The sequence below is a fragment of the Choloepus didactylus genome, chromosome 2 (genome assembly GCF_015220235.1).
Source record: "Choloepus didactylus isolate mChoDid1 chromosome 2, mChoDid1.pri, whole genome shotgun sequence".
In the NCBI taxonomy this organism is placed as follows: Eukaryota; Metazoa; Chordata; class Mammalia; order Pilosa; family Megalonychidae; genus Choloepus; species Choloepus didactylus.
The window spans coordinates 3561499-3577296 of NC_051308.1; the positions used below are offsets into that span (position 1 = coordinate 3561499).

Consider the following 15798-nt stretch of genomic DNA (forward strand, 5'->3'; position numbering starts at 1 on the left):
TGAGGATATAAATATGCCATAACTTCTCCAAAAGTAAAATAAAGAGGAAAACCTCTTGATCCCACACCTTTCTCCTGCCCATTTCTCAGCTCCACATTACAGCAGCACCACTCAGAAGGGCTATCTGTGCCTGCTCTACTTCCTCACCTCCCATTCGCACGGAAGCCCACTCCTGGCAGGTTTTCACTCCCACCATGGGGCCGGAACTGCTCTAGTCCAGATGACCACGGTCTTACAAAACCCAAAGGGCAGTTCTCAGTCCTCATCTTCTTGACCTATTGGCAGCACACCTGAACACTGGGCCCTCACTCTCCTGGTGTGGTAGGGAGTGTTTCCAGAGAGCGCTGCAACATCATCTCCCAGCCCACATGCTCTTTTGCAAAAGGCGGGGACTGTCTGCCCTCCCCTTGAACCTGGGCTGGCCCTGTGAGGGCTCTGACGAATGTGATGATGTGGCAGAAGTTACCTTCCGGAATTCTGAGCCTGGCAGCTTCTGTTGTTGTGCTCTTGGGGAAGCCAGCTGCCATGTAAGGATGCCAACTCTCCGGAGACCCCTATGCTGTGAGAAGGCCCAAGCTAGCCATGTGGAGAGGCCACGTGGAGAGAGTGAGCCAGCCATCCCCACTGAGGTGGCACACACGTGGCTTATGAAGCCAGCTCAGATGTCCCACCCCTAGCAGACACCATGTAGAGCAGAGCTGAGCTGTCCCCACTGAGTCCTGCCCCAATTACAGAATCATGAGTGAATGAATTTGTGGTTGTTTTAAGCCACATCTTGGTTTGTTAGATGGGATTGTTTGTTAGGTAACAATAAACAGCAAACTTTTTTTTTTCACTTGGCTTCCAAGACAGCACCCACTTGGTTTTTCCCTCTAGCCTCTTTGGCTGCTGCTTCTCAATCTCCTTTTCTGGCTCTTCTTTACATCTCCAAACTCTAAATGCTGGCATCGTGCCCACTGCTTAGAACCTGGACTTTTGTATCTACACTTACTTCCCTGGTGATTTCACGCAGTCTCATCCCTTAAAAAACTTATTATATGTTGTTATGCATCCCCGCCCTGCAAGATTATACCTCCAGCCCAATATCTCCCCTGGAACTCCAGCCTCATACCTCATTGGCTCCTTGACATCACTGTCTAGAAAAATCTCAAACCCAGCGTTTCCAAAAACAAACTCCTGTTCTTTCCCCCCACACCAGCTCCTAACACCCCCTACCTCCACCCTGGAAATCACAGCTGCTCAGGCTGAACACTCAGCCTCGACTTCCTTCTTTCCCATGTAAGAATACATTTATCAGCAATTCTGTAATCTAAACCTGAGAAATATATCCAGAATCTGACCCCATCCTACCACTTTTCCACTGTTACCCCGGTCTCAGCTTGTCCCACTCTCACCCAAGACAGCCCTCTATCTGGCTGCCTGGATCAAGACATCATTTATCAACAATGTTTAGAAATCTAATTCAAATTGTTTCCCGTCTTTGTTCAAAACCCTCCAATCCAGAGGCTAGGCCTGCCTATAATTGTGCCTAAGAGCCTCCTCCTGAATGCCTCTTTGTTGCTCAGATGTGGCCCTCTCTCTCTAGCTAAGCCAACTTGGCAGGTGAAATCACTGCCCTCCCCCCTACGTGGGATCAGACACCCAGGGGAGTGAATTTCCTTGGCAACGTGGAATATGACTCCCGGGGAGGAATCTAGACCCGGCACTGTGGGATGGAGAAAATCCTCTTGACTAAAAGGGGGAAGTGAAAGGAAATGAAATAAGCTTCAGTGGCAGAGAGATTCCAAAAGGAGCCGAGAAGTCACTCTTACGCATACAATACAGACAAGCCTTTTTAAGGTTCTAATGACTTGGAATAGGTAGCAGTAAACACCTGAAACTATCAAACTACAACCCAGAACCCATGAATCTTGAAGATGATTGTATAAAAATGTAGCTTATGAGGGGTGACAATGTGATTGGAAAGCCATATGGACCAACTCCCCTTTGTTCAGTATATGGAAGGATGAGTAGAAAAATGGGGGCAAAAAAAAAAAAAAGGCACCCAGTGTTCTTTTTTACTTTAATTATTCTTTTTCACTTTAATTTTTATTAGTATTATTTTTGTGTGTGTGGTAATGAAAATGTCAAAAATTAATTTTGGTGATGAATGCACAACTATATAATGGTACTGTGAACAACTGAATGTACGCTTTGTATGACTGCATGGTGAATATATCTCAATAAGAATGAATTAAAAAACAAACAAACAAACAAACAAAACCCTCCAATCAGCTTCCCACATCAATCAGAGTAATGGCTGAAGTTTTACAATGGCTTGAAGCCCAACCCCCCTTTCCCACCCCCATCTTTTGGCCACATCAGCATTTGGGCCTTACCTCCCCCGACTGCCCCTGGTGCTCTCTGCTCCACCACTCTGGCCGCCCCACTGCTGCTTGAACCAGGGCCTTTGCATGGCCATTTCCTCTCTAGAACACTCTTTAGCTCTTCCTCTGATCTCCACTTGATTGCTCCTTCCTTCTGGACTTCAATGTCCCGCCTTCTCAGGGAGACCTCCCCTGAGTATGCTTTTTGCAACTGCAACCTGCTTCTACTCCATATCTACTTTTTATTTCCCAACAGCATTTAAAACTTCCAGCTTCTTCATGGGCTGCTTAGCTCTGCTAAAACAACAATGGTAAGTGCAGTGGCAGTGGCCACTCCCTTTCCTGGCCATGCCACCACACTGACAAACAGCCCCCTCTTTTCTTTCTTCCATAACAACAATTTTTTTTTAAAAGCCTGTACTGACTACCTCTATGCTTTTAAAAACCAGCACGCACCACTTGATTATCATCCATTAGTCCCTTGCAATGTTTATTTCCCTAATAGCACCTAGAAAGCGTTCTCAAAGATCACCGACGGAGTCTTAACCACCAAATCCAACAGCGCTTCCATCAGTTACAATCGCTCTGTGGCATCAGGCACTGCTGAGCACCCCTCTTTAAAAGTGACCCCTTATTTTGTGTAATGCTGTACTCTCCTACCTTTCTGCGATTCCTCCCTGCCTCTCTCCCAGGCCCCTCCCTGCTCCTGCCCTGCAGACCCTGTTCTGGGGCCTCTGCTGTGTGCTCCTGCTCAAGTTCTTTACCCACGTGAACTTATCCACCTCCATCCTCAGCTGCACACAGATGTCTCGCTCTCAGCTTGGCGTCCAAACCTCCTTTGGATGTCTTGCTGCTACCCTGATGTCAACAGGTCTTTAATGGGCTGCCTTCCCCCTTTCTTCCAGCCCTACGTGGGCCACCTCTCCACGTGTCGCCTAGAGGCTAAACAGCAGCCGTTCTTACCCATCTCTCTCCCTGGCCTTCCGGAGGCCACCCCTTGATTCATCTCTTAGCTGTCTCTCTTCAACCCAATTCCATTCTCACTGTCACTACGACAGTTCAGGATCCCCTTAAGACTTGTCAAGAACTTCCTAATGGACCACTGGGCTTCTGAACACTCGCCAATCTTATCCTGTCCACAGAGCAGATATAAAAAAGAACCTTTGACATGAAAAGTTGAAAATGATCTGTATATAGGACAAGAAGGGGAAAGGGAAATCTAAAGCCACCCGAATAGAAATCAAACAAGGTATTTCCCCTAAAGCAGTTAACTCATTTCCTTAATTTAAATTAAAAAAAAAATTCTCTCCACACAGTCGTACAAATTATGAGCAACAACACATCTTTCTCCTTCAGGAAAAGTGCAAAATACATACCTTAACTCTCCGAGCAATGCTAAGGAACTGACACATTTTATCATAAAGTTCTTCCAGGTTTTCTCTGTCCCAGTAGAAATCAGGGGTGATCAAGAAGTCCGAACTCAAGTTTATACGGTGTCTTAAACAAAGGTGAGAATTATCAGTGTTTTTAATTTTTTTTAGGTTGAATTTAAAAATCATCTCTATTACATTTGATATTTACATGATGCTTTATGAAAACTTATTCTTTAATTGTGACCTTTGTAATACTTCTGAGAAACATGTTAATAAAAACATTTATAAAAAATCTCAAAATTTTCAACTAAAGTAGTTCAATCTTTAATACTAGTATTATTTATGAGGTAGACAGAAAAAAATCCCTTCCACTTTGTGTTCAACTTCTAAGTCTGTTTCTTTCTCATGAAATCATTAAAAAAGTATACAAGTTCACATATTTCGGCTAGGTAGTATATACACACGGTTCAAAAGTAAAAAAGAAGCAAAAAAAAGATAAAACTGATAAACCTCACTTCTGTTCGTCTCCCCTCTCCACACCCTCTAGATAACTAATGTTTACTAGTTTCTTCTGCCTCCTTTCATTGTTTCCTTATACAAATACCAGACAAGCAAATACACACATGCATACAAACACATTCTTGATTTTTACTTTTTTTTATGGTAGAAAAAAATTTAATTAAATGAAAATTTAAGTTATAAAAGAAACATTAAAAAAAAAGGTAACACATGAATAGCATTCATTGTAAGGAACATAAAACACAAACAGTGGAAAAGGATATGGAAAACCAGTGGTGGGCCCTCCCACCCTCCACCAACTCTAATCCCTTACTCTCCCCAAGGCAGGCCCTGTGAACAGCTTGACTTGTCTTTCAGATGTTTTTCTATGCATATCTGTGACATACGCATGTGAATATTTATTTTGGTATGTTTACACAAATATATCATAACCTGTGACAACTTTTTACCATTATAACTTGTCATGTTACTATTCATGGTTACCATGTTCCTTTTAACAGCATACATATATTCTTATTATAAAGGTAAAGAAAAACTAGGGATAGAAAAAGTAGGCCTTAGAGAAACTAGTCACCAAATTAAGCCTAGTCTGAATTTTGAGTATTATAACTCGCTATATGTCAGTCTGCTTGAATTACCCAGAAGAGAGCGGGATCTCTGTATCCTACTTCTCAGAGAGCTCAGGCTTTCATTTCTTTGAAAGGAAAAACTGTGGGATGCCCCTGATGAATGATGGCTTTTTATTTTTGTTAGTGCCCTGAATTAGGGCCCCTGAGCTATGAGAAATGCAGAGATGCATAAAACTTTTCCTACCCAGACAAAGGAGAGGAAAGGAGAATGTGGAAAAAGAGCTCTTAGTTAAACTCTGTTGGCAACTAACTCTAGTAACTATTCCACACACTAGAAGAGAGGGAACACTGGACACTGCTGCCCAGTGAGAATGACAACAATATTCAGGACGTTTCATTCCATAAAAATTACTAGAATAAAATACGCTGAAAACCTTTTCAGGTATTTATTTTTTAAAGATGCATCACTGTATTTCATCAATTCTAAGACACAATTCTTTACATTTTAGCATCTCTGAGAAGGGAAGGCATGAACACATTGGTGGTGTCTTAAAGGTGGCAAATGTGACTGAACTGTCATTGCCTAAAACCATTTATTTCCCTTATGCTCTCCTTTTTTATATATGCCTAAGAGGGAACAAGACAGGATCTACATCTAAATAAGACTAAAAGAGCAATTTCCACAAGAGTAAACTTAAAATTCTCTGATAAAAAAGCATTATATCCTGGTTTAATTGGCAGCACTTTTCCTTTCTTGTGGTATTTTATGGTATCTCAGATTCAATTAAATATTGTACATAACTTTTCTGTGGCAATTAGGGTCTACATAGCATTTGATGCAGCCATATATTTTTACTGAGAATTCCCATTACCCAAATTCTAGAACATATCTTTCTACCTTCAAAAAACATCTGTGCTCCCTGATGTGAATTTAATGTAGATTAATTATGACCTCTTGCAAATGCAGAATTTCTTCCAATAGAGTATTAATAAAGCCCAATTCTGTCAGCTTATAATCAATGAAATGAAAATATAAGTCACATAAAGGTATAAATGTTTGCTCTTGCTACAGAACTACAGGAATGTTTTCTTGAGATTACTAAATTTATGAAATATTTTATTTGTAGAGAAATTTTTACCTTAGGGCAAAGAGTTCACCCATTTTCTGCATAACTTCTTCATGAGATAGTTTCACTTTCTTCCCAGCTTTTAAAGCCTATTAAAAAAATGTTTAATAATCCAATAGAATTCTAAAGCAGCATACTTTTGATTCCATGTAAATAATACTCTTGGATGTCTACCTCTCGGATGCATTTCTTACTCGTCCTGATATTTCAATATTTTATCAGGCAAAAATTTTATATTCCCTTTTTCATTTCCCTTCTCTTCTGCATTTCCTTTGATACACATTCCTAATCTCTTATTGGAAAAGCAGGGCCTCTCTTCCCAAGTATAATTAGAATATTCAACATAGTAAAAACAATAGTAATTACAGTAAAAATTATTTTTAATATATTTTGAAATTTCAATATAACTATATGTATTTTTCAGGACAGTATTTTTCTCATAATTTAGCAAAACACTCTTTTTAGCCAAGAAAGGTGATAATTTCCTTCCTAACAGAAGAAACATTTCACTTTTTTCCTTTAATTTGATTATATTAAAAATATTGCACTATTAGAGAAAAATAGATGGTTGAAATTTAAGTTTCTAAACATCAAAAGAATCAATATGAAACAGAATACTATTTTAAATGTAATTGGAGGTTCTTTTTGCTTTAATTCAGTGTAGCTTTCCTAGAATACACTCTTATTCTATTGTACTCCTAAACATATTGTTATATTGGGAAATTTGTATTTTTCCCCAATAGAAATCAATCCTTGAAAATGAGTGTAACATTGATATACTTACCTCTGGAATAGACTGAATAGATTCAATAAATTTATCCAACGATGCTTCCCAAATAGCTAGTTTCACTGGGGGTGAAAAAGTAACAATGGAAATTTCTTTATTATCATCATATTGATATTTATATAAAAATTCAGAATTGCAGAGTGTTTTCACTGCCATTTGAACAAGAGTGTAAGAAGCGAAGCAAATGTGCTAAAAATTTTAAACTGAAATTTTACAATAATTTATTATTATTATAAAGGATAGCACCAAAGTATAAAAAAAAAATTGAGGAAATTGAGTAGATTTCCAAGCCATGCTATAGCTCAGAGCATGTCTGGTGGAATTCCTAATTTTCTAATTTTACTTTCCTCTGTAGACCAAGCAAGAATGGGACTTTTGGCCGTGCTCTCTGTGGGGCTGTGAGGCGGCTCAGGATCTCTGTTGCCCTGTAGTTTGGTGTGGGGGAGGGGGTGGGGAATGAAGGGTGGGGGGGCCCTGCATCACATCCCACTGCAGAGTGGCAGCACATGGGAAGTGTGTGATCAGAGACCTGGAGGTGCCCCCCACCTGCTTTATTCAGATGCATGGTTCTTTCAGGAAGAACCTGGGGCAGCTGTGACTCTGTCCCAGGCCTGCAAAAGACCACAATCTGTTTTCCTCTTTTGCAGAGGCCTGTGCCTAAGCATACAGTCAGGACTACAGACTACCTACAAATAAGAATCACCCAGGGATCTGTTAATTTCTGATGGGTATGGTAGGAACAAGTTCACAGAAATGTTGCTATATTAGGTTATTTTCTCGGGGTAAAGTAGGAACATGTTAGAAGTAAAGTAGTTATCTTAGGTTAGTTGTCTTTTTCTTACTCCCTTGTTATGGTTTGTTTGAAATGTTTTTTTTAATTGCATGTTTTTTTAAATTTTTTTTTTTTTGATAGTTGATTTAAAAAAAGTTAATTAAAAAAAAAAAAAGGAAAAAAAAAATCACCCAGGGAGAAAAGGAGACATAAAAGAAAGGTGACAATAATAAAAAAAATATTTTTGGAGAGAGTAATGCTTTAGCAATACAATTAATAAGGAATGAGTAACTTTACCAAAGATACTATTTTTTTATACCATATACTACATTTTTTCTCTTAGAAGAAAAAAAAAAACAAAAAGGAAAATGAGTGCTAAGGCTTTGTTGAGCATCCTGTAAAAAAATGGCATAACCATTACTAAATATTTAAACTTCCCTTGATGAAATGAAAGTTGTGTAATACTGTCTGATAGAAGTGGTTAACTTACCTGAAAGGCAAAGAGCATTTGAGAAAGCAAATTTCTCTAGAATGGCGTCATCTAAATCTAGCTCTGAATTTAACTTGATTTCCCCTCTGTGAAGTTTTGACTGCCCTCTGTAAAAAGGAAAAAAAAAATCTTCTAAATTTTAAAGAACACTTTAATTTTTTCTTTTGAAAAAGTCACCTGATAATCATTCCAGAGGTTATATGGGCAATTTGTATCCAGGTCTTATACATGTTCTCATACCCTTTGATCCAAATAATTCTATTTCTAGAAATTTATCCTAAGGAAATAATCAGGTGCAAAAGAAGTATCTTCAAAAGACATTTTATGGTCACATGTTTAATAGTAAAAATATTAGGAAAAAACTAAATGTTTACTAGGATATTGGCTCAATGATGGCATTTCCACACAACAAAATTTAAAAAGCATGATTTAGAAGGATATTTAACAGAAAGGGAAGATGCTGGCAATAAGTCAATAAGTGAAAAAAATGCTGAGAATACAGGTCTATAAGCAGTGTAACCTAAATCACACTGATGAGGTGGGCATGAGGAGGGAGGCTGGAAGTTATCAAAAACTAAGGCATACACGAAGAGAATTGAGAAGGGACTGGAGCGAAGAGGGGGAAGGGAGGGTTTGTGAATATAAATGGCACATATAAATGGAAAAAAATATAGATTAAAAGAACTGTACAGGGTAAAAATATAAGAAGATGGACAAGGAGGCCTGACTGGGGAGTTTGCTGAGAGGCAGAATCTGCTCTGACAAGCTCAGGTGGAGAACAAAGAAGAGAACAGAAAGGAGAGCAGAGTTGACAAGATGCTTTATGGATGAGCCTGGCCCATAGCCCAGAGCTGGGAGAGACAGCAGATGCCTGGAACCACAAGCAGGACTCAGAAAACCCCACGCCCCTCATGGGACAAGGGGGCAGCCGTGCTGTCTTTTTGATGAGAAACCAAATAGCTGACCCTGGGACCTAGAGTTGAGGACTGTATTCCTCCACAGACTTTTGGGTAGTGTGTGTTTATCTGAGTGCCTATTAAGCAATAGCTTCATCTGGAAGGAGAGTGAAGTAGAGAAGGGGAATTTATGGGAACAAAGCTGAGTGTTAATAAGATTAATACAATTCCATTAGCTCCTCACTTCCTGCCTCTCCAAGGCTCACATCCCTGCTTTCTACTTGCCACCACTACAAGTCCAGGCTGTCACTTACTAGCCACATGCCTTTGGGCAAGGCATTACATCTCTGAACCTCATCTGAAAACCAGAACTCTGGTGAGGATGAACTGAAACAACGATGGAAGCCACTAGATGGCCTGGGTACAAATTAGCATTGGCCATGGTCACTTACCTCCTAGCCCAAATGGTCTTTCTAGGGCTAGTGTTTCTTCCAAGTTTTCTTTTTTTTTTCCCTTTAAACTCTTCCAAGTTTTCTTAAAGCTCTGCTTTCATCATTTCCCTTCTTAAGAACTTACAAAGACATTTCTATTTTTACTGGATAGAAAAGAGCCCTTTCTATCTTGTTCATACTGCCTCTCTCTCCATTGCAACATCTCTCTTCATTTTCCTCCCCTGCTGACACACATTAAAGGGGAAGCCAGCTGGTCTACAGCCTACCCATATATCTTCCCCCAGAATGGTGCATCTGGCCCCACTTCTCGCAGGTGCCCTACATGTACAAGTGGCTCCCTAAGACAACTCCTGAGGCCCTCCTAGTTTATTATTCCAAGTGCTCTTTTCATAGATTTGGTAAAAAGCTGCTCACTCTGTTTTTATGTAGTTAAGCTCTTCATTTTCCCAGTGTACCAACGCGATTTCATAGGGCTGGATTTCGTGTTTCTCTAGAACTTGCATCACATGCTTCATCTAGAAGAAAAGGAGATTCAACCAGTAATTAGAATGGACGCCTCAGTACAAGCAGGCCATGGTGCTAATGTTCATAACATTTTCCACTACATTTAATGATCTCTCTTCTGTTGCTTAGTTTTTAAGGAATAGTCAATTTCACTGTCATATTACACATACAATTTAAATATTGCAACTTAAACACTGCACTATAAAACTAATCAGGATGACATACTCATTTGTATGTAAATTTGAAAAACACAGATGAACATGAAGATAAAAATCACCATTATCCCACAAACCAAAAATCACCAGTAATATTTTGGTTTGCAATCTTCAAATATTACCAAAAAAAAAAAGTTTAAGTACCATACTGCTCTCCAAAATAGTTTTTTCCAATTTTGGAAGCCAAACACCATTTATGAGTGCCCTCTTAAAAACCATTGGATACTAGCCATTTAAATCTTTGCCACGTCAAACAATTTGCATTTTTTTAGTAGTAAAGTTAGATAAATTTTTCTTATATTTATCAGTCATTTATATTTCTTCTTCTTCAAGATTTTCCCTGTGTGTGTATGTGTGTACATGCTGTGTATTTCCTTTTAGTAAAACTTGGATTACATGATTTTAAACCTACACTGGTACAATACTGGTTATATTTTGTAACCTACTCTTTTAATTTAACTGTTTCATATACACAGGCAATTTTCTAGGAATAAATCTTTTTCACATGATTTTTCAGATTATAGGATATTCTATCTTATGGATTTATTTAATAAACTTTCCATTGCTGCATATTGGGTTATTTCTAATTTTTCTTATTGTTAAGTAATGCTTGGATGAGAACATAACTCATAATGCATAACTGTGATTATTTCCTTTGGATAACTTTCCAGGTGTAAAACTGCTCAGTTGAATATAAAGCTTTTGATTCATCCTCTAAAGAGGTTGTATCAAACAAATTCTTATTCGAGTACTGAAGAAACTTTTCCCCATGAGTAAAACAGTTCTAGAAACTTGATTTAAAAGAAGACTCAGCACAATGAGCTCCAAGTAACTGTGGGTACATTTTTCTTTCGTAGATTATCAAATGCAAAGTATATTTCTGTTTGCACTGTAGCTAGGATGAGGTTCTGAGCCCCATAAATTAGTATGGGCCCACCGAATGGAAAATGTAGGAAACTTAAAAATAAGACAAAATACTTTGGAAGCTGAAATTGCTAAGATAAATATCATGTAATGCAGAGCAAATAAATTATGGAGTATCTGTTAATTTATCTCCCAATAGCTCCGATTGTTGACAGCTAACTATTTTACTTTTAACAATGTGCAATTTACTCTTAGAACACTGAATTTTTATACTTTATTTATACTTACAGTTTTGTCTTTCACATTCCAAAATACAGCAGCTCCTTCCCTGATTTAAAAGAATGAAAGAAATCAACTAAGTCAAAGGCAGAATGTTATTTAGGGTCACATATAAAGCCATGCTTAGGTAATTTCTCGACTCTATTCAGAAGGCAATTAAAAACTCTGCAATTTATTAATTTGACATTGATTAATTAATGATGGATTTGCTAAAATAAGTGCTACTTTTTTGACTCTTGACAAAAGCTGACCTCTCCAACATTCATGACTTCTCATGTGGTGTGCAGAATAAATAACTATATTGTCATAGTGTATAACTTCATATATATAGACTGTTTCCTACCTGATTCAATTCTGATGAACAGAAGGAAATCAGAATAAGGAAATTCTGAGACCCCCCTCTTAGCTCTCATTAGGCAGACTCTGCCATGGGAAAAGAATAGAAGACCAGGCTTGTCATCACTGTGGAGTGAAGAGATGGGGACGAAGTGCAGCCTCAGCAGGCTGGAAGCACCACAGAGCAATGCCACCCACCCTTTGTGCTCAGAGCAGAAACGGCCTGAAGCCCCAGGCATCTGATATTGGCTTGGACAGAATTTAAGATCTAAAAACCGTAACCCAACAGGTTTTGTCTGATTTCTGAAGTTGGACATGTTAAGCTGTTTTGAGTAGTAAATAAAAAGAGGAGTTATGGCTGTGGGCTACTGCACTGGAGGAAGGAGTGGTGGAGATGGAAGGCACAACTCAGTGGCCCCACACCCTTCTTTAAACACTCTTGAGTAAAGTGCACAGTGTGTGCCTGGGTCTGCACTCAGTATTTGGAAGACAAAGGTGAGCACGGTCTACTTCCTGTCCTCCAGGAGCTCCCAATCTAGAAGAGACTGGCCCTTACCTCACCGATTATAATAGAGCGTAATGAGTGCTATGACAGTTATGCCGAGTATACTATGGGATGTGCATGGGAGCGACACCCACTATACTATGGGATGTGCATGGGAGTGTGATACCTACCCCAAAGCAGCAGAGTTCCCAACGAGGAGAAGAAAGGAGGCAGCACAGCAGAGCATGCATGTGAGCCTATAGCCTGGGCTCAGGGAGGGAATGCAAGGGGGCCAGGCCAGGCCTTGGAAGAGCTGTGGACATGGGCAAGGAGTAGGCACCAAGGTTAGCGGGGCAGGCAGGAGCCAACCCCTGCAGGAATGTGATAAGGAGTTCAGTCAAAATCCACAGAATTTTAAGCAGGAGAGATGAAGTGAAAAATGACACTGCTTACAACAGACAGACTGTCAGCAGGTCAGAAGGCAGGCAGGGAGACCAGTGAGCAGATATATAGTCCATAGAGGGCCCAAGGGTAAGGAGTTGGAGGTATTTAAAGCCACAGCCAGAGCACTGGTGCAGGGAGGCACTTCCAGGCAGAACAGAGGTCTAGTGAGCTGTGCACCCTGTGGTCTAGAGCTGCTCTGTGCAATGTGGGACCCAGAAGCTGCATGTGATGACTGAGCAAGTGAAATGTGCCTTGTACAAGCTGAGATGAGCTGTAGGGTAAGGAATACAAAAGATTTCAGAGACTTAGCATGAAAAGAACGTAAGACACCTCATTACTTACATGTTTTATATTCTTACATGCTGAAATGATAGCATTTTGGATATGCTGGGTTAAATGCATTATTGAAATTAACTTCAGACAACCTGCAATATTATTATTCATGTTCAAAAGTAACTTCACCTGTCTTTTAAAAAAATTAAAAAAAAATTTTAAATACAGCTATTAGAACATACGGAGTCTTGCATTTGTGGCTGACATATTTCTACTGGACAAGGCTGGTCTGGAGATCCTCAGAAATCCAGGTTTCTAACTTGGGTCAAGGGGTATGCCATTGTTCTATTTGGAGTAAACGTTAACATCTTGATTATCTCCAAAGTTAGGGTCAAAGGAAGGTGCAGCATTGACAGGGAAGAAGAGACGGCTTCCAGTCATCACTGAGTGTGGCTTCTCACGGAAGACCCGCATGGTCCCGTTCTGCCTGTCCCTGCCACATGACCGTGGGTAATCCACTTAATTCCTCTGACCCTCGGTTTCCTTGGCTGCGCTGCGAGAGTAATATCATCGTGAGGGTACTATGAGATTATTTAAAATAAACAATGGCTTCTCTCATCGTCGTCATTCCAAGTCAGCTGCTCTGCAGTACTTGGTATTAAAATCCTTCAAATAAAAAGAGCATGTGTGTATGAGTCAGGGTCCTAGTCTGGAGTCTCTGGGGAGGGAACTTTAGATAAAGAGCTACTGAAGGAGAAGAAAGAGAAGGAAGGAAATGGCAAGGAAGCGAAGACAGCAAGGGAGGTGGCAGGAGTCGGATGAAGGGCACTGTGCCAGTTTGAATGTATTGTGTCCCCCAAAACACCATTATCTTTGATGCAATCTTGTGTGGGCAGATGTGTTAGTGTTGATTAGATTGTAATTCTCTGAGTGTTTCCATGGAGATGTGACTCACCCAACTGTAGGTGATAACTCTGATTGGATGATTTCCATGGAGGAGTGGCCCCACCCATTCAGCATGGCCCTTGATTAGTTTACTGGAGCACTATATAAGCTCAGACAGAAGGGGCAAGCTTGCTACAGCCAAGAGGGACACTTTGAGGAATGCACAGGAGTTGAGAGAGGAGCTGCAGATGAGAGACAGTTTGAAGCAGACTCTTGCTCTGGAGAAGCTAAGAGAGGACAAACGCCCCAAGAGCAACTGAGAGTGACATTTTGAAGAGGAGCTGCAGCCTAGAGAGGAATGTCTTGGGAGAAAGCCATTTTGAAACCAGAACTTGGAGCAGACGCCAGCCACGTGCCTTCCCAGCTAACAGAGGTTTTCCGATGCCATTGGCCATCCTCCAGTGAAGGTACCTGATTGCTGCTGCGTTACCTCGGACACTTTATGGCCTTAAGACTGTAACTGTGTAACCAAATAAACCCCCTTTATAAAAGCCAATCCATTTCTGGTATTTTGCAAAAAGGAGGAATTAGCAAACTGGAACAGGCATTGAAGATGCTTTACATAAACTCAGTGAATGAAAATCCAGATTCACAAATAAAGACACACAAGAGAAGATTCTTTACTTGTTTTAATAATTCTTTATAAGTAAAGAATTAGGATTTACCAAAAAAATTCCTAAAACTGGCAAACTCTCCTAGGTCAAATAAGAATTGAATGACAAAACTTCAAACCACAAACAATATTTTGAACCTCTTTCCTGTTAAAAGAGGTATGTCTTTTCCTTTACGTACCAGCTACCTGACCATGAAAGTGCTTCTTTTCTGTCTTACCTGAAAAAGAATATTGTTCCAGGATCACCTTCTTTTGCAGAATTTTCTACACCCATCACCAAAATATTTGCTGCATCTGCAATTTAAAACCAATGAAAGAAAGGCTAGGTCCCAAGGTGACGAAGGTATAAGTCACCAATAAAAATTTTAATAAAGTATTTATGAACATTTCTCTATGAGCTATTAAGAGCTTTCTAACACAAGGTCTATCATTCTGCTAAGGTGTCTGAAATTATTTAAAATAAGAAAATGAAAAGACCCTAAGATATCACCTTCACAAAACATTCACACAACCTGTTCCTTCAGTAATCACTAGCCCAATTAATAAAGTCTGAATTTCCATATAACCAAGGCTCAAGAATTAACTTATTTCTACAAAAGTAACTTAAAATAAAAATATAAGAAACATCAGTATATACTCTCCCTTTAAAGACCATTTTATTCATAATATAATTTTAATAAAGCTTCTTAGATTACTCATTCTGCTGTATTTTAAAGTATATTGCATGAAGTTTGGCGCAATATGCAGAAATAAAGACACTGACCATTTCAAAACATCTGATTTCAAGGTTACTCATGAGAACTGCCACTGTAGTCATCTATAACTACTTACATATTTTAACAATTTAAATATAAAATGCTTAGAAGTACATGTATCAGATATTCATCAATAAGTACTTAATATACAGAAATATAATATAGCATTATATAATTAAATTAAACACAATATGTTACTATAGCAATATTAATATGTTAAAAAAGTTATACATAATTTTTTTTAATTCAATTTTAAACCTAAAATTAGGATCCTCAAAGCTTAAGAATTCTTGGTAGAGGTTGGGAGGTGGGGGATAGGGGATCCAAATGAAGACCAAATCCTAAACTACCTTCTGATGGTGAACTCTCACTTCCCTTAGTACTACATTCTATACAAGACAGAGCTCATCTATGTAGCCAAAAAGCAACATAAAATGTAATGAAAAGACCCTGGGCTGTGAAAACGGTACACGATAGCCCCTGAATGGGTAAATCCCGTGGCCATTCTGACGAAAGCCTTTGGTATCCAGAAAGGAAACCCCTGATCAAATTTTCATCTTAGAGGCTCTGGACATAGCTCTGTATTTCCACTGACTTTGTTTCGTTTTGCCACCAAATAGCAAAAATAGTCTGTTCGGATCATCAAGTCTGAAGAAGCACAACGATATCTCGACTGTATCTGTGGGTCAGTGGGGTCTGTAGCAGGGAGGTTTTCACCCTACTTGTGCTAATTTG

The 15798-nt window shown here is 39.3% G+C and overlaps 1 protein-coding gene across 4 annotated transcripts in view; it reads right to left on the reverse strand.

The window, feature by feature from the left end:
• RMND1 (required for meiotic nuclear division 1 homolog) overlaps positions 1–15798 on the reverse strand; it is a 54439-nt gene that overhangs the window by 22010 nt on the left and 16631 nt on the right. For all 4 annotated transcript variants that reach the window (XM_037819531.1, XM_037819523.1, XM_037819539.1 and 1 more), the window contains exons 4-10: positions 14527–14602; positions 11223–11262; positions 9766–9866; positions 8004–8110; positions 6739–6803; positions 5967–6043; positions 3743–3863 (exon numbers count right to left, since the gene is read on the reverse strand). In XM_037819531.1, coding sequence (XP_037675459.1) covers positions 3743–3863; positions 5967–6043; positions 6739–6803; positions 8004–8110; positions 9766–9866; positions 11223–11262; positions 14527–14602 — 587 coding nt within the window. The remainder of the gene's footprint in view (positions 1–3742; positions 3864–5966; positions 6044–6738; positions 6804–8003; positions 8111–9765; positions 9867–11222; positions 11263–14526; positions 14603–15798) is intronic.